The 23,850-nt window shown below is 38.1% G+C and overlaps 1 protein-coding gene across 1 annotated transcript; it reads right to left on the bottom strand.

Annotated features, from left to right (window-relative positions):
* Positions 1-6,620: 6,620 nt before the first annotated feature.
* On the bottom strand, positions 6,621-23,631 carry LOC128638117 (cornifelin homolog A-like). The gene is made up of 4 exons (XM_053689980.1): positions 23,591-23,631; positions 13,672-13,786; positions 9,486-9,622; positions 6,621-7,617 (listed from the first exon to the last, which is right to left on the bottom strand). The coding sequence occupies exons 2-4, from the start codon at positions 13,778-13,780 to the stop codon at positions 7,528-7,530; spliced, it is 336 nt and encodes a 111-aa protein (XP_053545955.1). The 5' UTR covers positions 13,781-13,786; positions 23,591-23,631; the 3' UTR covers positions 6,621-7,527.
* Positions 23,632-23,850: the final 219 nt, after the last annotated feature.

Here is a 23,850-nt window from a genome sequence, read left to right as displayed (position 1 = left end):
AGGTATTTAGTTTTAAATAGGAAAATTTAGTTAATTGTAGTTATTTTATTTAGATTTATTTAAATAATATTTAAGTTAGGGGGGTGTTAGGGTTAGACTTAGATTTAGGGGTTAATACATTTAATATAGTAGTGGCGATGTTGGGGGCGGCAGATTAGGGGTTAATAAATGTAGGTAGGTGTCGGCGATGTTAGGGATGGCAGATTAGGGGTTAATAATATTTAACTAGTGTTTGCGAGGCAGGAGTGTGGCGGTTTAGGGGTTAATACATTTATTAAAGTAGCGGCGATGTCCGGTTCAGCAGATTAGGGGTTACATTTTTTATTTAAGTGTTTGCAAAGTGTTTGCAATGTGGGGGGGGGGCTCGGTTTAGGGGTTAATAAGTAGTTTTTGGGTTTTAGTGTACTTTTTAGCACTTTAGTTAAGAGTTTTATATTACGGCATTAGCCCATAAAACTCTTAACTACTGACTTTCAAATGCGGTATCAGTCTTGACAGGAGAGTGTGTACCGCTCACTTTTAGGAAGACTTGTAATACCGGCGTTAGGCAAATCCCATTGAAAAAATAGAATACGCAATTGGCGTAAGTGGATTTGCAGTATTTTCGAGTCGCGTCAAAAAATTTAACCTGTACCTGCAAGACTCATAATACCATCGGGCATTAAAAAGCAGCGCTGGGACCACTCAACGCTGCTTTTTAAGGTTAATGCAAGACTCGTAATCTAGCCGATAGATTGTTCATATTTGGAACTGGAATTAACACTTAATCTAATCTAACACTGCAGCTTATACTGCTTATACAGCTTATGCTCCGCTATATCCTTATTTACAACAAAGCTTATCGCCTTGTATAATAGTGTTTTCAATGTTTTAAGAATACACATCCCAGTTAGGGGTTCTTTTCTTCAAACCAATATTATAATTTCTTTAACAAATAAAAACCAAAAAAACCTGAATAAGCATTCAAAATACAGTTCAATGGTCCAAAAGTGGCCAAATTACTCTAGAAGTGTGAAAAATGGGGGGGGGGGATTATGATTTAGAGATTTTTTTTTATTGAATTTGTAAAACTAAACCAACTGAATTTAAGAGTAAGATTAAGGGTCGAGTTTTGATGAGGGGACAGTAGCATACATCCTTGTCTGGGGGGGGCTCCAAAAATGTTTGTGAGGACTAGAAAAATATCTTTACAACGCAGGGTGCACTTTGCCCCTTTCAAACATAAACTGTGCCACTGACCATATTAGGTGCAAATTACCCAAACCCCCATCTAAATAAAATGTCACCTATGCTATATATTCTAAAAACTCTAGAAAGCACTGTCCACAAGTACTGTGTATAAGGGAGTAATGTGTGTATGTCCTATGTATTTGTATGTATACTGTGTAAGTATTTTAGCACTGTGTGTCTGCATTTGGAAAAATATAATATCTACAAAGTAGAGGAAAGTAGTCACCTTTATACATTGTAGAGCCAACCCTCTCTATCAGGGGCGTATTTTGGCCTAGGCAAAGAAGACACTTGCCTAGGGCAACAGATTTTGTGGGGGGCAGCACTTTTTGAGTCTCACTACACACACAAATAAAATATTTCCACTGCACCTCACACACACACACTGCACTACACACAGTCACCACACGCACACCATAAACACACACACTCACCATATACACAAGCGCACTTGAACATGAACATTTACTTTGAAAATATTATGGCTATAAAAGGCCTAGAATGTGTGTGTGTGGGGGGCAGCAGAATTTAGTGTGCCTAGGGCAGCACAAAAACTAAACAGGCCACGCTCTCTGTGCTTGTGTTATAGGGACCAATGATCAAAAACTTGTTGCCGTTATATAGAGAAATCACACAAAATCTTTGAGGGCTCTTTTTGGGCACTAAAGGAACATGAAACCAACATTTTTTCTTTCATGATTTAGATAGATAATGCAATTTTAAAATGTTTTCAATGTACTTATATTATCAAATTTAGTTTGTTCTAGATACCTAGGTAGGTAGGAAATAGTGCTGCCATCTAATGCTCTTGCTAATGTATAGCATTGTTGCAGAACTGCTGCCGTATAGTACTGCAGACACATACACACTCCTGAACTTGCTTCCTGCTTTTCAACAAAGGATAACAAGAAAACAAAATTTGATAATAGAAGTACAAAGTTGTTTAAAAGTGAATGTTCTATCTGTAGTGTGAAAGAAAGTTTTTGGGATTTTATGTCCCTTTAACCCCTTAACCCAATCGGATGTATATATACGCCTTGCGGTACTTTGGCTATCGTACCGCATAACGTATATATTGCATCTGGCGGTTAAATGGTGGCATTAAATATACCAAAATTGACTTTGATCAATAACTTGGTTGTCTACTTAAAAATAAATATATACTCCTAGATTTAGAGTTCTGCGTTAGCCGTCAAAACCAGCGTTAGGGGGTCCTAACGCTGGTTTTGGCCGCCCGTTGGTATTTAGAGTCAGTCAGGAAAGGGTCTAATGTTCACTTTCCAGCCGTGACTTTTCCATACCGCAGATCCTCCTACGCCATTTGCGTATCCTATCTTTTCAATGGGATCTTTCTAACGCCGGTATTTAGAGTCTTGGCTGAAGTGAGCATTAGAAATCTAACGACAAAACTCCAGCCGCAGAGAAAAGCCAGGAGTTAAGAGCTTTCTGGGCTAACGCCGGTTCATAAAGCTCTTAACTACTGTGCTCTAACGTACACTAACACCCATAAACTACCTATGTACCCCTAAACCGAGGCCCCCCCACATCGCTGCCACTCTAATAATTTTTTTAACCCCTAATCTGCCGACCGCACACCGCCGCAACCTACATTATCCCTATGCACCCCTAATCTGCTGCCCTAACACCGCCGACCCCTATATTATATTTATTACCCCCTAATCTGCCCCCCCCAACGTCGCCGCTACCTAACCTACAATTATTAACCCCTAATCTGCTGACCGGACCTCACCGCTACTCTAATAAATGTATTAACCCCTAAAGCTAAGTCTTACCCTAACCCTAACACCCCCCTAATTTAAATATAATTTTAATCTAACTAAATAAAATAAATCTTATTAAATAAATTATTCCTATTTAAAGCTAAATACTTACCTGTAAAATAAACCCTAATATAGCTACAATATAAATAATAATTATATTGTAGCAATTTTAGGATTAATATTTATTTTACAGGCAACTTTGTATTTATTTTAACCAGGTACAATAGCTATTAAATAGTTAATAAGTATTTAATAGCTACCTAGTTAAAATAATTACAAAAGTACCTGTAAAAATAAATCCTAACCTAAGTTACAATTAAACCTAACACTACACTATCAATAAATTAATTAAATAAAATACCTACAATTATCTACAATTAAACCTAACACTACACTATCAATAAATAAATTAAATACAAATTCCTACAAATAAATACAAATAAATACACTAACTAAAGTACAAAAAATAAAAAAAGAACTAAGTTACAAAAAATAAAAAAAACATTTACAAACATTATAAAAATATTACAACAATTTTAAGCTAATTACACCTACTCTAAGCCCCCTAATAAAATAACAAAGCCCCCCAAAATAAAAAAATGCCCTACCCTATTCTAAAATTAAAATTGAAAAGCTCTTTTACCTTACCAGCCCTTAAAAGGGCTTTTTGCGGGGCATGCCCCAAAGAATTCTGCTCTTTTGCCTGTAAAAAAAACCCATACAATACCCCCCCCAACATTACAACCCACCACCCACATACCCCTAATCTAACCCAAACCCCCCTTAAATAAACCTAACACTAAGCCCCTGAAGATCTTCCTACCTTATCTTCAACACGCCGGGTATCACCGATCCGTACAGAAGAGGGTCCGAAGTCTTCCTCCTACCCTGGCGATGTCTTCATCCAAGTGGGGGCTGAAGAGGTCCATCATCGGGCTGAAGTCTTCATCCAAGCGGGGGCTGAAGAGGTCCATCATCCGGCTGAAGTCTTCATCCAAGCGGGGGCTGAAGAGGTCCATCATCCGGCTGAAGTCTTCTATCAAGCGGCATCTTCAATCTTCTTTCTTCCGGGTCCATCTTCATCCCACCGACGCGGAACATCCATCCTGGCCGACAACTTCCCGACGAATGACGGTTCCTTTAAGGGACGTCATCCAAGATGGCGTCCCTCGAATTCCGATTGGCTGATAGGATTCTATCAGCCAATCGGAACTAAGGTAGGAAAATTCTGATTGGCTGATGGAATCAGCCAATCAGATTCAAGTTCAATCCGATTGGCTGATCCAATCAGCCAATCAGATTGAGCTTGCATTCTATTGGCTGTTCAGATCAGCCAATAGAATGCGAGCTCAATCTGATTGGCTGATCCAATCAGCCAATCGGATTGAACTTGAATCTGATTGGCTGATTCAATCAGCCAATCAGAATTTTCCTACCTTAATTCCGATTGGCTGATAGAATCCTATCAGCCAATCGGAATTCGAGGGACGCCATCTTGGATGACGTCCCTTAAAGGAACCGTCATTCGTCGGGAAATATTCGGCCAGGATGGATGTTCCGCTTCGGCGGGATGAAGATGGAGCTGGAAGAAATAAGATTGAAGATGCCACTTGATAGAAGACTTCAGCCGGATGATGGACCTCTTCAGCCCCCGCTTGGATGAAGACTTCAGCCGGATGATGGACCTCTTCAGCCCCCTCTTGGATTAACACTTCAGCCCGATAAAGGACCTCTTCAGCCCCTGCTTGGATGAAGACATTGCCCGGATAGGAGGAAGACTTCGGACCCTCTTCTGGACGGATCGGTGATACCCGGCGTGGTGAAGATAAGGTAGGAAGATCTTCAGGGGCTTAGTGTTAGGTTTATTTAAGGGGGTTTGGGTTAGATTAGGGGTATGTGGGTGGTGGGTTGTAATGTTGGGGGGGGTATTGTATGTTTTTTTTTACAGGCAAAAGAGCAGAATTCTTTGGGGCATGCCCCGCAAAAAGCCATTTTAAGGGCTGGTAACGTAAAAGAGCTTTTCAATTTTTATTTTAGAATAGGGTAGGGCATTTTTTTATTTTGGGGGGCTTTGTTATTTTATTAGGGGGCTTAGAGTAGGTGTAATTAGCTTAAAATTGTTGTAATATTTTTATAATGTTTGTAAATGTTTTTTTATTTTGTGTAACTTAGTTCTTTTTTTATTTTTTGTAACTTAGTTCTTTTTTTATTTTTTGTACTTTAGTTAGTGTATTTATTTGTATTTATTTGTAGGTATTTGTATTTAATTTATTTATTGATAGTGTAGTGTTAGGTTTAATTGTAGATAATTGTAGGTATTTTATTAATTAATTTATTGATAGTGTAGTGTTAGGTTTAATTGTAACTTAGGTTAGGATTTATTTTACAGGTACTTTTGTAATTATTTTAATTAGGTAGCTATTAAATACTTATTAACTATTTAATAGCTATTGTACCTGGTTAAAATAAATACAAAGTTGCCTGTAAAATAAATATTAATCCTAAAATAGCTACAATATAATTATTATTTATATTGTAGCTATATTAGGGTTTATTTTACAGGTAAGTATTTAGCTTTAAATAGGAATAATTTATTTAATAAGATTTATTTTATTTCGTTAGATAAAAATTATATTTAACTTAGGGGGGTGTTAGTGTTAGGGTTAGACTTAGCTTTAGGGGTTAATACATTTATTAGAGTAGCGGTGAGGTCCGGTCGGCAGATTAGGGGTTAATAATTGTAGGTAGGTAGCAGCAACGTGGGGGGGGCAGATTAGGGGTTAATAAATATAATATAGGGGTCGGCGGGGGTTAGGGGCAGCAGATTAGGGGTTCATAGGGATAACGCACGTTGCGGCAGTGTACGGAGCGGCAGATTAGGGGTTAATAATAATATGTAGGGGTCAGCGATAGCGGGGGCAGCAGATTAGGGGTTAATAAGTGTAAGGTTAGGGGTGTTTAGACTCGGGGTTCATGTTAGGGTGTTAGGTGCAGACTTAGGGAGTGTTTCCCCATAGGAAACAATGGGGCTGCGTTAGGAGCTGAACGCTGCTTTTTTGCAGGTGTTAGGTTTTTTTTCAGCTCAAACAGCCCCATTGTTTCCTATGGGGGAATCGTGCACGAGCACGTTTTTGAAGCTGGCCGCGTCCGTAAGCACCGCTGGTATTGAGAGTTGCAGTGGCGGTAAATATGCCTGTACGCTCCCTTTTTGGAGCCTAACGCAGCCCTTCTGTGAACTCTAAATACCAGTGGTATTTAAAAGGTGCGGGGGAAAAAAAGCATGCGTAGCTAACGCACCCCTTTGGCCGCAGAACTCTAAATCTAGGCGATAGTTTTGACAGGTAAATAAAAAAAAAACAAGGCTCTATTTCTATTTAAATGCAGTGATAGCAAGTCCAGGTAGTGAAGGGGTTAAATAGTAATGTTATTCCACATCCAGAACCCAGCATAGCAAGATAAACACTGTTCAAGCTAAAATTTGCTTTTCTAAAATTATTTGAAAGACAGTGAAGCACTGGGGAGACTTGTGAGATAATCTTGCCAGTGTGGAGATCTTTAGATGATCCGGCCCATAATCTCAGATAGAATATACAACATCTAGATACAAAATTTTATTTAGATTTTTTTTATTTTAGAATAAAATATAATATTTAAACACAAGCAAATGTAAAATACTATGGAATACAATATTACAGAGAAATGCTATGGCATAAAAATTAGACATGTGCATGGCATAAAAATTTGTTTCGGTTCGGATCGATTCAGATTTTTTCGAATTTCGGTTCGGATTGATTCGAATTCGGAAAAATTTGAATCAATTCGGTTCGGATTCGTTTCGGATTAATTCGGATTCGAATAAATTCGGCTGGATTCGGTTCGATTTGGTTCGGTTCGGAAATTCGGAATTTCGGTAAGTGTTAGGTGGGATTAGACTAGTATTATGCACTGTATATTAGGTGTAACCCTTAGCAGAGTGATATAACCTAATATACTGTACAATACTAGTGTAATCCATGGCCATCCGAATTTACCAAATAAATCTGAACAAATCCGAACTTATTCGGATTTATTCGGTAGATTCGGCACTATTTTAATTCGGAAATTCAAATCGGTCAGAATCCCGAATTTTACGAATTCGGCCAAATTTCCGAATCGATCCGAAATGAATCGCACATTTCTAATAAAAATGTAAAAGTAATGTCATATTACAGGATATGATGCTTCATTATGTATGTCATAGTAGCCATGACAAAATTATTTGAAATGCACTAATGACATCATCAGAAATAGCCTAAAAGGACAAGCTACCCAAAGACAATGACACTCAGTAACAAGTGTAACAGAGCGTCGTTATGTTATCCTTGAATATTAGCTTCCTTTATAATAAAGATGGAGCATACTCTGTACAACAGATTGCAATCAATATAGAAAATGTACAATACATATTTATAAAGACCTATACAAATTATTTTCTGACCCCCAATTAAACGCATATCCCAAATGTGTTCATTCCTTTTCAGTTCCGCACTTTCAGCTCACGGGCCATCTGGCAGAGCGTGCAGGGGCCACAGAATGTGAGGCACACACAATCGTTACAAATAGTGCCCTAGAATACAAATGGAGATTACTCAGAAAGAGGAACATATACAAAAAAGTAAATGAAAACTAACATAAAAAAGCAACATAGAATTGTAGATAAAATAATAATAATAAAAACCTCATTTAAATTGTTTAAACCCTTTAAGGTTGTAGGCAACCGTCCTAGTTATTCATCATAAACTTAAGTGAAAAAGAAGGAAGTCACATGATCATAACTGCGATCATCACAAGGCGCTAGCGACACACTGGCAACATTATCTGATTGGTTGTGTATCCTGTCCCTCACTGAGACACGGACCAATCAGATTATGCAAAAACAGCCGAGTGCAGATAAGCTCCAGAGAGCTCTGTTATAATCAGAGCCTCTGGTGCCACAACCACCTCTGGGAACCTAACCATAGGTCCCAACTCTACTATGTGCTTTTGCAGGTTCTCGGACTGAATTGTCCGAGAACCTTTAAAAGCACGTTGTGGGGGTGGGACCCATGGTTTTGCTCCCAATGGGGGTGGGACGCATGGTTTTGCTCCCAATGGCTGTTGCGGTGCCTGAGGCTCTGATTAGAACAGAGCGCTCTAAAACGTATCTGCCCTGTGCCGTTATTGCATTATCTGATTGGTCCATGTGTATGTGATGCACCGGATGCACAACCAATTAGATCATGTTGCCAGTGTGTCGCTAGCGCCTAGTCCCACATGCGACTCATAACGGTGCTGATTGGCTCATGGGATACTTTCTGCATTGCTAGGCACATCCCCCAGTCGGATCCACCACCATTTTTACAAGGAGGGGAGCAGGACAATGCAAAAGCTAGGCCGTTCCATGCCGCCCGAAAGGCGTTAAAGCCCAGTGCTTTTAGGATGGCATGGAATGTCCCAAAGGCATCTAGGGGTTAATGGAGGACCATAACCATAATCTAGGGTTTGATTTAAAGAAACACTGTTCTCAAACATTTTCTTCACCTATATAAAAAATAGCATTCAAACACAATTACTTTTTCTGCTTTCTTCTACTGGTTGTTGAGCGATAGGTACTTCCTACTAATACTCATTGGTTGATAGGTACTTCCTACTAATACTCGTTGGTTGATAGGTACTTCCTACTACTACTCATTGGCTGATAGATACGTAATACTCATTGGTTGATAGGTACTTCCTACTAATACTCATTGACTGATAGATACTTCCTACTAATACTCATTGGCTGATAGGTACTTCCTACTAATACTCATTGGTTGATAGGTACTCCCTACTAATCATCATTGGCTGATAGGTACTTCCTACTAATACTCATTGACTGATAGATACTTCCTACTAATACTCATTGGCTGATAGGTACTTCCTACTAATACTCATTGGTTGATAGGTACTCCCTACTAATCCTCATTGGCTGATAGGTACTTCCAAGAAAAGGCTGATAGTTAAAAATTGATTTTACTTTGCATAAAAAAACAACGTTAAAACAATGCTCTTTAATATTGAGGATAGGTTTATTTTTTATTTTTTTGCATTGTCCCTTTAAATCGAATACAGATAAGACATTCTCATTTAGTTTGTTATCTTGTGTTTACAAAGAGCTTTGATTCCTGTACCAAGAGATTAAAATGAAGTACTAAAAATACTTAAGTGTTTAACACATAAAAAGTCTTGATTAATTGATCATATAAAATGCATGTTCTATGAGAGAATAAATATCACTTTCTAGCTTTTGCACGTTGTTTTAAAATAGGAGTCTGTAAGGGGCGACGTTTTCTATATCATAAACTTAAAGTTTCACCAGTCACCACTGTCAGCACAAGCAAGAAAATTAAACAGAAAACAAAAGATAGAGAAGAGCACAGGAGTAATTATTAAAGGGATGAGGAGGTTCACAATTACCGGGATATGGTAGCGTTCTCTGATTCCTGTTCGCATGGCAAGGATAGCTCCTCCTACAAATGGTAAACAGCAACACTCCCCATAGTCAGTCGCCACTTTACATGCCAAGATACAGGGGACAAATGCTCCACAGAGACCTGAGAAAGATAAAATAAATCACATGAATATAATAAGAATGTGTGTGTATTACTTGTTACTATAGGGTGTGTACAAGAGGCATCATATCTGCAGCAAATAATTTACTTAAAGGAATTAATAAATATAGCATATCAAAAATGCTTTATCCACATTGTATTTAAATTGTTAATAGTATTTGCATGTAAATAGAAAATGGAAGTAATTTTGGTTACACTTGAAATTTGGCAAATTTGGTTTAGTGGGGTAAATCAACATACATTTGAGTGTTTATGGATGCTAATGACTCTTTTGTTACAGCTTTGGGTGCTGTTTTATTTAGCCATTGAGCATTAAAGAGACATTGTATATGTTCCCAATTTCTCATTTTACCTACTGTATTGTAGTAAAGTGTTTAAAAATAAACCCTTTACCTTTATTTTGTAATTTGGAATATCTGATTTTGTCTGTTGAAATCACTACCTTCACTAAATATATCAATACTGAGGTATTGACTATAGAAAATATGTAAACAAGAAGCAGCAGGATGAATTAACGTTGCAGTGGTTGCTGGGAAATAGTGTTCTTGTACAATCTTTGAATACAATTAACTCTTATTAGCTGCTTGCTTGAGTACATTTTCTCTTTAATAATGCTGCATTATAAATTGCATGCAAACATACGCCTAGATTACGAGTTTTGTCGGTAAAGACCCGCGGTGCTAACAAGCCTTTTTTTTCCAGCACACCCTTAAGCCAACGCTGGTATTACGAGTTTTCTGAATGGCTGCATTAGCCTCAGAAAAGGGAGCGTTGAGCCAAATTTAGCTTCCCTTCAACTCTCAATACCAGCGTTGCCTATGGTAGCGGTAACTGGAAAAATGTGCTTGTGCACGATTTCCCCATAGGAAACAATGGGGCTCAGCTGGCTGAAAAAAAACCTAACACCTGCAAAAAAGCAGCGTCCAGCTCCTAACGCAGCCCCATTGTTTCCTATGGGGAAACACTTTCTAAGTCTACACCTAACACCCTAACATGAACCCCGAGTCTAAACACCCCTAACCTTACACTTCTTAACCCCTAATCTGCCGCCCCCGCTATCGCTGACACCTACATTATATTATTAACCCCTAATCTGCCGCTCCGGACACCGCCGCCACCTACATTATAGCTATGAACCCCTAATCTGCTGTCCCTAACATTGCCGACACCTATATTATATTTATTAACCCCTAATCTGTCCTCCCCCAATGTCGCCGCCACCTACCTACACTTATTAACCCCTAATCTGCCGACCGGACATTGCCGCCACTATAATAAATGTATTAATCCCTAAACCGCCGCACTCCCGCCTCGCAAACACTATAATAAATTTTATTAACCCCTAATCTGCCCTCCCTAACATCGCCGCCACCTACCTACAATTATTAACCCCTAATCTCCCACCTCCAACGTCGCCGCTACTATAATAAAGTTATTAACCCCTAAACCTAAGTCTAACCCTAACCCTAACACCCCCTAAATTAAATATAATTTAAATAAAACGAACTAAAATTACTATCATTAAATAAATTAATCCTATTTAAAACTAAATACTTGCCTATAAAATAAACCCTATTATAGCTACAATATAAATAATAATTACATTGTAGCTATTTTAGGGTTTATATTTATTTTACAGGCAACTTTGTATTTATTTTAACTTGGTACAATAGCTATTAAATAGTTAATAACTATTGAATAGCTACCTAGTTAAAATAATTACAATATTACCTGTAAAATAAATCCTAACCTAAGTTACAATTATACCTAACACTACACTATCAATAAATTAATTACATAAATTAACTACAATTATCTAAACTCAAATACAATTAAATAAACTAAACTATAGTAAAAACAAACAAACACTAAATTACAAAAATAAAAAAATATTACAAGAATTTTAATCTAATTACACCTAATCTAAGCCCCCTAATAAAATAAAAAAGCCCTCCAAAATAATAAAATTCCCTACCCTATACTAAATTACAAAGTAATCAGCTCTTTTACCAGCCCTTAAAAGGGCTTTTTGCAGGGCATTGCCCCAAAGTAATCAGCTCTTTTACCTGTAAAAAAAATACAATCCCCCCCAACATTACAACCCACCACCCACACACCCCTACTATAAAACCACCCGATCCCCCCTTAAAAAAACCTAACACTACCCCCCTGAAGATCACCCTACCTTGAGCCGTGTTCAGCCAGCCGGCCACCGATGGAACAGAAGAGGACATCCGGACCGGCAGAAGTCTTCATCCTATCCGGGCAGAAGAGGACATCCGGACCGTCAGATATCTTCATACAGGCGGCATCTTCTATCTTCATCCTTTCCGGAGCGGAGCAGAGCGGAGCCATCTTCTATCCAGCTGACGCGGAGCCATCCTCTTCTTCCGACGGACTAACGATGAATGAAGGTTCCTTTAAATGACATCATCCAAGATGGCGTCCCTCGAATTCCGATTGGCTGATAGGATTCTATCAGCCAATCGGAATTAAGGTAGGAAAAATCTGATTGGTTGATTTAATCAGCCAATCAGATTGAAGTTCAATCCGATTGGCTGATTGGATGAGCCAATAGAATTTAGTGTGTTTTTTTTTTTTGTACTATAGTTTAGTTTATTTAATTGTATTTGAGTTTAGATAATTGTAGTTAATTTATTTAATTAATTTATTGATAGTGTAGCGTTAGGTATAATTGTAACTTAGGATAGGATTTATTTTACAGGTAATATTGTAATTATTTTAACTAGGTAGCTATTCAATAGTTATTAACTATTTAATAGCTATTGTACCAAGTTAAAATAAATGCAAAGTTGCCTGTAAAATAAATATAAACTCTAAAATAGCTACAATGTAATTATTATTTATATTGTAGCTATATTAGGGTTTATTTTATAGATAAGTATTTAGTTTTAAATAGGATTAATTTATTTAATGATAATAATTTTAGTTTGTTTTATTTAAATTATATTTAATTTAGGGGGGTGTTAGGGTTAGACTTAGGTTTAGGGGTTAATAACTTTATTATAGTAGCGGCGATGTTGGGGGCGGGAGATTAGGGGTTAATAATTGTAGGTAGGTAGCGGCGATGTTAGGGAGGGCAGATTAGGGGTTAATAAAATTTATTGTAGTGTTTGCGAGGCGGGAGTGCTGCGGTTTAGGGCTTAATACATTTATTATAGTGGCGGCGATGTCCGGTCGGCAGATTAGGGGTTAATAAGTGTAGGTAGGTGGCGGCGAGGTTGGGGGGGGCAGATTAGGGGGTAATAAATATAATATAGGTGTCGGCGATGTTAGGGACAGCAGATTAGGGGTTCATAGGGATAATGTAGGTGGTGGCGATGTCCGGTCGGAAGATTAGGGGTTAAAAATTTTTATTATAGGGTTTGCGATGTGGGGGGGCCTCGGTTTAGGGGTTCATAGGTAGTTTATGGGTGTTAGTGTACTTTTAGCACTGTAGTTAAGAGCTTCATGTTCCGGCGTTAGCCCATAAAACTCTTAACTACTGACTTTTTTTTGCGTTTGGAGTCTTGGCGGTAGAGGCTCTACCGCTCACTTCTTCCAAGACTCGTAATACCGGCATTAGGCAAATCCCATAGAAAAGATAGGATACGCAATTGACGTAAGGGGATTTGCGGTAGCCTTGAGTGGCGGAAAAAAAGTGAGCGGTAGACCCTTTCCTGCCTGACTCATAATACCAGCGTTAGCTAAAAAGCAGCGTTAGGACCCCTTAACGCTGCTTTTTGAGGCTAACGCAGAACTCGTAATCTAGGCGATATTTTGGCCAGTTTTAATATAAATGTGAACAGCTTTTACGTTATTCCCTAGATTACAGTCTCAGAGAGCGTACTCTTGTAATTTATGTCACAGCATTCTCACTCTGATGCCAAAGATTAAAAAAAAAACAACAACACATACACATGCTTATAGCTATATATTGTAGCTACGGATATATAGTTGCAGTGTTAGTATTATGCTCCCTCCTTACAAAGCACTTGAAAATTTAGATTGCCCCCAGTTGTGATACTCACAGATGCCCATATCTTCACAGCAGTCCATGACTTCAGAATTCCATTGGCTGGAGCTGCTAGTGTACACCCCCTGGACTCCTTGAGGCTGAGAACTGATTGGATAAGACATTATGATCTGTAAAAAAAAAAAAAGAACAGTGATAAGAACTACAGTTATTTCACAACAGGAATCCATGTCTTCAGGATTGTATTAATTGCCAGGGGTCTACAAGAAATAATACAGCAAAATACAAATGTCCCCTTGATAAAGTTGGGTGGTGTTCCCATAGAAAGCCACTGATAAATAAGCACTCACAGCTACAGAAGATTTACAAAAAAATCAAATTTGTCAGTTTATTTTTCTGTAACAAAATGTAATGCAGTTACAGGAGATAAAATGCTTGCACTCGGGGTCAGAGTGGCTGTTGTAGTGGGGAGGGAGCTGTTTGATTCCTCTCTCCCCCCCCCCCCCCCCTATTATAAAGACAGAGAGTAAAAAGACTACTTTTTAAAAATAATGTAAAACAGAACAATAGTATAATTTGCAATAAAAAGTATATCCTTTAATTTGGTAAGTTATTACATTATTATTAAAAAATACACACAAGTGCTTTTTGGATATAAAAAGTGTTTTTCAGTAAATATTATTTTCTTTATCTTTGAAGAGTGTTTTATATGTTATCACTTTAATTTTACTAATTCAAATGTAACTTTTATTTATTGCATCTTCTTCACTTGCTATGAAAGTTTGCTAACAATTTCTCAGGTATCAGTACTCAATTAGCTGTGATAGTGCTGCTATACCTTTAATGGTGATAAAAACCATGCAAATATAGTGATACAAACTTCTGCTTTAAAATAATAATAATAATAATAATATGCTCTTTTTTATTGAATTTAGTCTCTTATTCTTACCCCATGGAGAAACATAGAAAACAAATATCAATATGAGTAAATAACTGTAGGCTGAAGAATATTATTTTATTATCAGGTATTTGTAGAGCGCCAACAGGTTCCGCAGCGCTAAGAAGATCACATCATCTCATACTGACATATATCAAGCAAAATTCTCTTAAGGAGAGGTTAATTTAATTATTTGGCTGCTTTTGTAGGGATTAAAAAAAAGTATTTTTTTATCAGCAATAAAACTTTACTTGCAGATGCATATTTTTGCCTTAAAAAAATAATTTAGTATTTATTTAATGTTCCCTTAAATTAAAAAATGTAATATTGGCACTGAAGAGATTTTTTTTTAATGAGAAAATTCATACTCGTTTAAAAGGGTTTGCAATATATTGGCTGGTTGTGTCCTCTGGGGGCGTTGCTCACCTAAATGTAACATTCAGGACTTTTTTTTTTACGGAAAAGTTCTGTGAAATTAATTTTGTTACCAGCAGATGGTGATATAGAGACGTTAAATTGGAGTGTGCATGTAAACCTGCCTATGTCCCACACTGAGGAATTCATTTGCAAAGTACGTGCTGTTATTTTGCTGTCCAGAGATTGATATGTTTTTAGTTTTCATGACCATCTATTTTTGAATAGTAGTTTATATTTCAATGGGAAAAAATGTAGCAATATGTAGAAAATAGGACATTTCTAAAGACTGTGCAGCCCTGGAGAGCATAATTGCCAAAATTTGAAACAACTTCCCAGGGACACATGGCATTATGAAGAAAGCAGGTTACAGGAATATTGCAAGTATGGGATAGCTTATCTCTAACTGCACATAAATTATATACAATATTGTTGTTATAAAGGTGCATGATTAGAAAATAAAACAGAGGGAAAACAATAGCAATAGCACAAAATTGAACATGGGGTTATAGAATAGAAATCTAATATTTCAAGAGATTTTAGAATTGAAAAAAACATTAGGGATGTTAGAAAGTTAGGAATACTATAACCAAGTCGTTTTAGATTTTTTTTTTTATATAGCAGAGTTTTTACTGTAGCAGATACACATAATAGACTTCCAGTAGATGTGGAAATGAGTACAAAGAATGAACCTTAGACGGGGTTAAAGGGACATTCCAGACAAACTATAAATGCACATAGATTTATTACATCTTTGAATAGAAACATATTTGCAATATAAATGTATTGGCAAAAATCCTTCTAGTAAAAGTTATCACTGTTTTAGTGTTAACATTTTTCTCTGCACGTGCATGTGAAGCATAGCTAGATATTGTCACTGCACCCACATTTTAATTAATGCAGCTGATCAGATCATCAGTGGGGCTTGTATTATGTCAGCAACGAACAAATTGAGTCATTACCAGATGGTACAAGCACCTTAGGCTCTCAGAGCAAGTGTTATGTTTAAAATGCTGGTGCACGGTGCATACTTAAATACACTTTTGAAACAGCTATAGCTTTTATTAGAAGCATTTTTGCTAATGCAGGTATATTATAAAATTGCTTCTCTTCAATACCAAAAGGCACCCATGAGGTTTTCAATTTTGGCTGGAATATCCCTTTAATCTGAACAAATGAAGGCTCTTGTTTTCTTGGCATAATTAAAAAACTAAAAGAACCAGTTTTTGTATGGAAACCTATTCCTTGCAAATGGTGGAAAGGTGGTGAAATAAGAAAAAGTAAATAACAGCAGAATAACTAGCAGAAACTGATGACAGAGTACTTGTAGAAACACTCTTCTATTGGGGCTTCTTGTTTTAAAGATATATGAAACCTAAACATTATTTTTTTTTTGTGATTGCGAGAGAACAAACTATTAAAAAGAATATTCAAATTGACTTCTATTATCAAATTTGCTTTGTTCCCATTATATTCTGTGTTGAAGAGATACCTAGGTAGACATCTAGAGCACTACATGGAAGGAAATAAAAGTGCTGCCATCTGGTGCTCTTGCAAATACATAATATTCTTGCAAAACTGCTGCAATACAGTGCTCCAGAAGTGTGCCGTCTCCTAAGCATATGTCCCTGTTTTTCAACAACAGATACCAAGAGAACGAAGACAATTTGATAATAAAAGTCAATTAGATTAAAACGTCATGCTCTATCTGAATCATAAAAGAAAATGTTTGGGTTGCATATCCCTTAAACATTTTTTTATATTTTACCTCATTGGTAAGAAAATCTATGATACAAAGAGTTTGAGAGATATTCACAACATAGCACTATTAACCCCTTAACGACCAGCGTCGAACAGGGTACGACGCTGGTCGTTAAGCCCTTAAAGGGCCACTAAACCCAAAATCTTTCTTTCATGATTCAGATAGAACATACAAAATTAAACAACATTACAATTTACTTCTATTATTTATTTTGCTTAATTTTTTAGATATCCTTATTTGAAGAAAAAGCAATGCACATGGGTGAGCCAATCACATGAGACTTCTATGTGCAGCAACCAATCAGCAGCTACTGAGCATATCTAGATATGCTTTTCAGCAAAGAATATCAAGAGAATAAAACAAATTAGATAATAGAAGTAAATTAGAAAGATGTTTAAAAATGCATTCTCTTTCTAAATCATGAAAGAAAAAATGTGGGTTTCATGTCCCTTTAAGGACCAGCGTCGTACCCTGTATGCTGCTGCTTTCCTTGGCCTCTTTTCTGCTAATGAGTGGGGCAGTGCAGAAATAGATGTGCAGAGTAACCGATTACATCGGGCAGCGGTGGTGGTGATCGTTGGTGGCGTGGTTGGGTTAGGAGGTTTTCAAGAAAATGTATCCCATATCAGACAGGTAAAGGTCACGCTCTACCTCAGGATAAGTCTGTTAAGGTGAGGGGTAAACAAAATCATTTTTGTTCTTTTTGAAATTTTAAAGGAGTACCCTCTGCTTCCTCTTCCTCCACAAAGCAGGAAGGGAATTTTGCTCAGGCCAAGTCCGTCTGGAGACCCAACCAGGCTTGGAACAAGGGTAAGCAACCCAAGAAGCCGGCTGCTGCTACCAAGACAGCATGAAGAGGCAGCCCCCGATCCGGGACCGGATCTAGTAGAGGGCAGACTTTCTTTCTTTGCCCAGGCTTGGGCAAGAGATTTTCAGGATCCCTGGGCACTGGAAATCGTGACCCACAGGTATCAACTAGAAATCAAAAGTGTTCTCCCAAGAGGGAGATTTCTTCTTTCACAATTGTCTGTAGACCAAATTAAAAGAGAGGCGTTCTTACATTGTGTAAAAGACCTCTCTACTATGGGAGTGATTCGTCCCATTCCAAGATTAGAACAGGGACAGGGATTTTACTCAAATCTTTTCGTGGTTCCCAAAAAAGAGGGACCTATTTTAGACCTCAAGAGTCTAAACAAGTTTCTCAGAGTTCCATCCTTCAAGATGGAGACCATCCGAACAATTTTACCAATGATCCAGGAGGGTCAATATATGACTATCGTGGACTTGATGGATGCATACCTTCATATTCCTATCCACAAGGATCATCATCAGTTCCTAAGGTTTGCCTTCCTGGAAAAACATTTTCAGTTCGTGGCTCTTCCCTTCGGGTTGGCCACAGCACCCAGGATCTTCACGAAGGTTCTAAGGTCCCTTCTGGCGGTTCTCAGGCTGCGGGGCATAGCAATGGCGCCTTTTCTGGATGAAATTTTGATTCAGGCGTCAACTTATCATCTGACGAAATCTCATACAGACACAGTGTTGTCCTTTCTGAGAACTCACGGATGGAAGGTGAACCTAGAAAAGAGTTCACTAATTCCACGGACAAGGGTTCCCTTCTTGGGAACTCTGATAGACTCTGTAGACATGAAAATATTTCTGACGGAGGTCAGAAAGTCAAAAATTCTAAGTACATGCCGAGCCCTTCAGTCCAATCCTCGGCCATCAGTGGCTCAGTGTATGGAGGTAATTGGATTGATGGTGGCGGCAATGGACATCATTCCGTTTGCTCGTTTTCATCTCAGACCACTGCAACTGTGCATGCTCGGACAGTGGAATGGGGACTATGCAAATTTATCTCCTCCGATTAATCTGGATCAAGAGACAAGAGACTCTCTTCTTTGGTGGTTGTCACTGGATCATCTGTCCCAGGGGACGTGTTTCCACAGACCCTCGTGGGTGATAGTGACGACGGATGCCAGCCTACTGGGCTGGCGTGCCGTCTGGGATTCCCTGAAGGCTCAGGGTGTATGGACTCAGGTGGAGTCTCTACTTCCAATCAATATTCTGAAATTGAGAGCAATATTCAATGCGCTTCAGGCATGGCCTCAGTTGGCTTCGGCCAAATTCATCAGATTCCAGTCGGACAACATCACGACTGTGGCTTATATCAATCATCAGGGGGGAATGAGGAGTTCCTTAGCGATAACAGAAGTATCCAAGATAATTCGGTGGGCGGAGGCCCACTCTTGTTATCTGTCAGCAATCTGCATCCCAGGAGTAGACAACTGGGAAGCAGATTTTTTAAGCCGACAGGCCTTTCATCCGGGGGAGTGGGAGCTCCATCCGGAGGTATTTGCCTCACTGATTCTCCGATGGGGCAGACCGGAATTGGATCTGATGGCATCTCGACAGAATGCCAAGCTTCCAAGATACGGATCCAGGTTGAGGGATCCTCAGGCCGAACTGATAAATGCCTTGGCAGTGCCCTGGTCGTTCATCCTAGCTTATGCGTTTCCACCTTTTCCTCTCCTTCCCCGTGTGATTGCTTGGATCAAACAGGAGAGAGCTTCAGTAATTCTGATCGCGCCTGCTTGGCCACGCAGGACTTGGTATGCGGATCTGGTGGACATGTCCTCTCTGCCACCGTGGAAACTTCCATTGAGACAGGACCTTCTTATTCAAGGTCCTTTACAACATCCAAATCTAAATTCTCTGCAGCTGACTGCTTGGAGATTGAACGCTTGATTTTATCTAAGCGGGGTTTCTCCGATTCGGTCATCAATACTTTGATACAGGCATGTAAGCCTGTCACTAGCAAGATCTATCATAAGATATGGCATAAATATCTTTTTTGGTGTGATTCCAAGGGCTACTCATGGAGTAAAGTTAGGATTCCCAGGATTCTGTCTTTTCTCCAAGAAGGATTGGAGAAAGGGTTATCAGCGAGTTCCTTAAAGGGACAGATTTCTGCTTTATCAATTTTGCTACACAAACGTTTGGCAGATGTTCCAGATGTTCAGTCTTTTTGTCAGGCTCTAACCAGAATTAAGCCTGTCTTTAGACCAATTGCTCCACCCTGGAGTTTGAATTTAGTTCTTAGTGTTCTTCAAGGGGTTCCGTTTGGACCCATGCATTCTATAGATGTTAAATTGTTATCTTGGAAAGTTTTGTTTTTGGTTGCTATTTCTTCTGCTCGTAGAGTTTCTGAGCTTTCAGCGTTACAATGTGACTCGCCTTATCTTATCTTTCATTCTAATAAGGTGGTTTTACATACCAAACCTGGATTCCTTCCTAAGGTTGTTTCAAATAAGAATATTAATCAGGAAATTGTTTTTCCTTCTTTATGTCCTAATCCTTCTTCTAAGAAGGAGCGTCTGTTACATAACTTGGACGTGGTCCGTGCCTTGAAGTTTTACTTGCAGGCGACTAAGGATTTCTGTCAATCATCTTCATTATTCATTGTTTTTTCTGGAAAGCGTAGGGGTCAGAAAGCTATGGCTACCTCTCTTTCTTTTTGGCTGAAGAGTATCATCCGCCTGGCATATGAGACTGCTGGACAGCAGCCTCCTGAAAGAATTATGGCTCATTCTACTAGGGCTGTGGCTTCGACATGGGCTAAAAACAATGCTTCTGTTGAACAGAGTTTCAAGGCTGCGACTTGGTCGTCCCTTCACACTTTTTCCAAATTTTCCAATTTTTTTTTGCTTCTTCTGAGGCTGGTTTTGGAAGAAAGGTTCTTCAAGCAGTGGTGCCTTCCGTTTAGGTCTCTGTCTTGTCCCTTCCATTTAATCCGTGTCCTGTAGCTTTGGTATTGTATCCCACAAGTAAGGATGAAATCCGCGGACTCGTCGTATCTTGTAGAAGAAAAGTAAATTTATGCTTACCTGATAAATTGATTTCTTCTACGATACGACAAGTCCACGGCCCTCCCTGTCATTTTTCAGACAGATTTAGATTATATTATATTTTTTATAAACTTCAGTCACCTCTGCACCTTTGGCTTTTCCTTTCTCTTCCTAACTTCGGTCAAATGACTGGAGGTGGAGGGAAGGGAGGAGCTATATATACAGCTCTACTGTGGTGCTCTTTGCCACTTCCTGTTAGCAGGAGGTTAATATCCCACAAGTAAGGATGAAATCCGTGGACTCGTCGTATCGTAGAAGAAATCAATTTATCAGGTAAGCATAAATTTACTTTTTGCTGTAAGTAGGTCATTGGTAACCTTGACAATTGCTTTCACTGTAGAGTGATGGGAACGAAAATCCAGATTGCAGTGGGTCAAGAAGAGAGTTTAGTGTAAGGAAATTGGATAGACATGCGTAAACTAGCTTTTCGAGGAGCTTTGAGGCAAGAGGGAGTAGGGAAATAGGGCGGTAGTTGGAAGGGGAGGTTGGATCGAGGGAAGGTTTTTTGAGTATAGGTGTGACCAGTGAATGTTTTAGAGATGAGGGAAATATACCAGTGCTGAGGGAGAGGTTGAAAATGTGTGTGAGTATGGGGGTGAGGGTAGAAGAGAGGGAGGGGAGTAACTGTGAGGGGATGGGGTCGAGGGGACAGGTAGTGAGGTGGGAGGACAGTATAAGGGCAGAAACTTTGTCCTCGTTAACAGGGGCAAAAGAGCTGCATTTTTGGATATTTTGGTTTTTGGTGATTGTTAGCTGGTGACAGTCACTGCTTAGAATCTTGCAGGGCTAAAATAAAGAATCCTACAGGATCCATTTCGGTTTTTGTTTTGTTTTGTTTTTTACAATTTTTAGAGTTAAATTACAGGAAAACAGGGCAAATAAATTATGAAAGTACATTGCAAAGTGTTTTTTTAAGCAATACATAATTAAACATTTTCTGGGAAATTAAGAACTGAATTCAAAATTCCACTAAACTATACATATTAAATATTAATTTGTAAAGTTCAGTGCCTCTCTAGCATTTGAGCTGTTCTTAAAACTGTAGAGAAACAGGAATGAAGGAAAGCATAATGATACAATTCCACATAATATTATTCCCTGAAATACTAATTTTCTCACCTAAAATTCACACTAAAATAAATGAGCATGACAATAATTGTGTATATTAGAATTTATCCCAGAGGTTCAGTTACCTGCAGAGGTACTGGTCAGATTCGCCCATCAGATTTAGAGACAGGGTAATGCTTAGTTTTCACCTATAGTTAAACAGTCAGAGGCATATTGTTTCTTCCAACTACACCCAAAGTCAACAAATAAGATTCTATTTAACCAATTCCTGCCTGTGATAGAGAATATTTTGTAAGAGGTGGCATGATTAGTAATTTATGGAAACTGCTATGTCCTGCTCAAGTGCTGCCCAGCTTGTGATTTATAATCTAGAGTCTCTAATGCAAAACGTGCATGATCTAGTAAATTACAGCATATCATTTTGACATTAGAATATCCCAGGAATTAATTGTGGAGACTAAACACCCATGCTTAAAGGCACTTTAAAATGTTCTCTGTATGACTCTCATGAAGCATGCCCTATGAAGATCAGTTGTATGGGAATCCTAGGAACATACTATGCTTGATTCTTTATTTTCAGGAAAAATTACCCTTGAGACCACAGGGAAATCATTCTCAAAAAATCTATGGTGTAATGATTGCACCATCCTCAAAGAATGTTTCCCTGAGTATATATTCAAGCAAAGAGGAAGGGAACCTCTGAACTGATGTTACTTTGAAAGCGTCATAAAGGGAGGTACGCTACAATATAAACCCCAAAAGGATATAATCAGCCAATGATAGCAGCATACCCACAAAGAGCGAAATCAAGTGGGGAGATCTTTTATGGAGAGCAAATAAATCCAAAAACTCTATTACAGATGTGTGTGTGTGTGTATATATATATATATATATATATATATATATATATATATATATATATATATATATATATATATATATATATATATATATATATATATATATATATATATATATATATATATATATATACAAAATTTGTTTTTTTAGCACACCTTACAAAAAGTTTAAATCTACATCTGGGAGTGCTGCCAATATGACCCAGTAATTACACAAACAAAAAGGTATTAGCGCACATCCATTTTCAAAAGCACAACATATTTTTTGAACTGCTGCAAAAAATTGCCTGCAAATACATCAAGAGACAACTATTCTTTTTAATTAATATTGGGAACTTAGTCACACAATATGGCCATATTTTGCTTAGCCAGTCACCACTTACAAGGTGCCCCAATTCAACTGGTCCTAACACTACAGTCCTTTTGCCACAGAGGGCTAAATCATTCCTGCTTTTACTCTTCATAATAGAATGAGACTCCCTGGCTTTTTATTCACAACTCTATTACACTGTCATGAGCACACCTGACAGTAAAATATATAGTAATCCCAAAGGAAGGCAAGTCTTAAAATAAAGAAATACTAAAGTCAAACGTATTCTTAGAAACAAGAAAATCCAAATATGACATAATTTTTAGGAGACTGGGTCCAAAGGGAGATGACCTTCAACAGGGTTTGTGGTCCAGCATCAAAAAACTATTATATTTCCAAAAAAATCAGCTGACACCATTCCAGTGTGTGGGAGGAAGGTTTAATTCCTGTGATGTGTTTTAATATATCCATTTAACAGGGACTTTTAGTGGCAGTCAAGATGCTGGGACATTATTATTAAGATCTCATATCCAGCTTACAGGATAGTGTTTACCAGATACATAAAAAAATATCTTAAAGAAAGAAAGAAAAAGAAAGAAAGAAAAAGAAAGAAAGAATAAAAGAAAGATATTTTGCATTAATCATATAATAATTTCAAGTAAGTGATAAAAAATAAAAGGCGTTGGCAAAAGTATAACCCAGGAAAGCAGACACTTACTTGTTTCTGAGTGAGTTGTCTCAGGATGCTGTGTCTGACGTTGCTTTGTATTCTGTATTTATAGTGAAATGAGCCATATCTGGGAGGATACAGCACCTGTAGGCAGATGTGACATCAGCAGCCACCACCTTGGTATGTCCCCCCTACCCCTTTTCTCTAAATAATTTACAAAGCATAGGTTAATTATATATACAAATAGCTGCCTTACAAAATGTGACATCACAAGATATCTGTTTCTTCAGTAATATTACAAATTATAA

The sequence above is a fragment of the Bombina bombina genome, chromosome 8 (assembly GCF_027579735.1).
Source record: "Bombina bombina isolate aBomBom1 chromosome 8, aBomBom1.pri, whole genome shotgun sequence".
Taxonomy (NCBI): Eukaryota; Metazoa; Chordata; class Amphibia; order Anura; family Bombinatoridae; genus Bombina; species Bombina bombina.
This window is presented reverse-complemented; position numbering and strand designations above follow the sequence as displayed.

Bases quoted from the DNA above. Each gene is read 5' to 3' on its own strand.
- LOC128638117 (XM_053689980.1), bottom strand. From the start codon at position 13,780: ATGTCTTATCCAATCAGTTCTCAGCCTCAAGGAGTCCAGGGGGTGTAC. The intron at 9,623-13,671 runs GTGAGTATCACA...TATCTTTCTCAG, and splicing joins CTGTGAAGATATGGGCATCT to GTCTCTGTGGAGCATTTGTC. The intron at 7,618-9,485 runs GTAATTGTGAAC...TTTGTATTCTAG, and splicing joins GAGAACGCTACCATATCCCG to GGCACTATTTGTAACGATTG.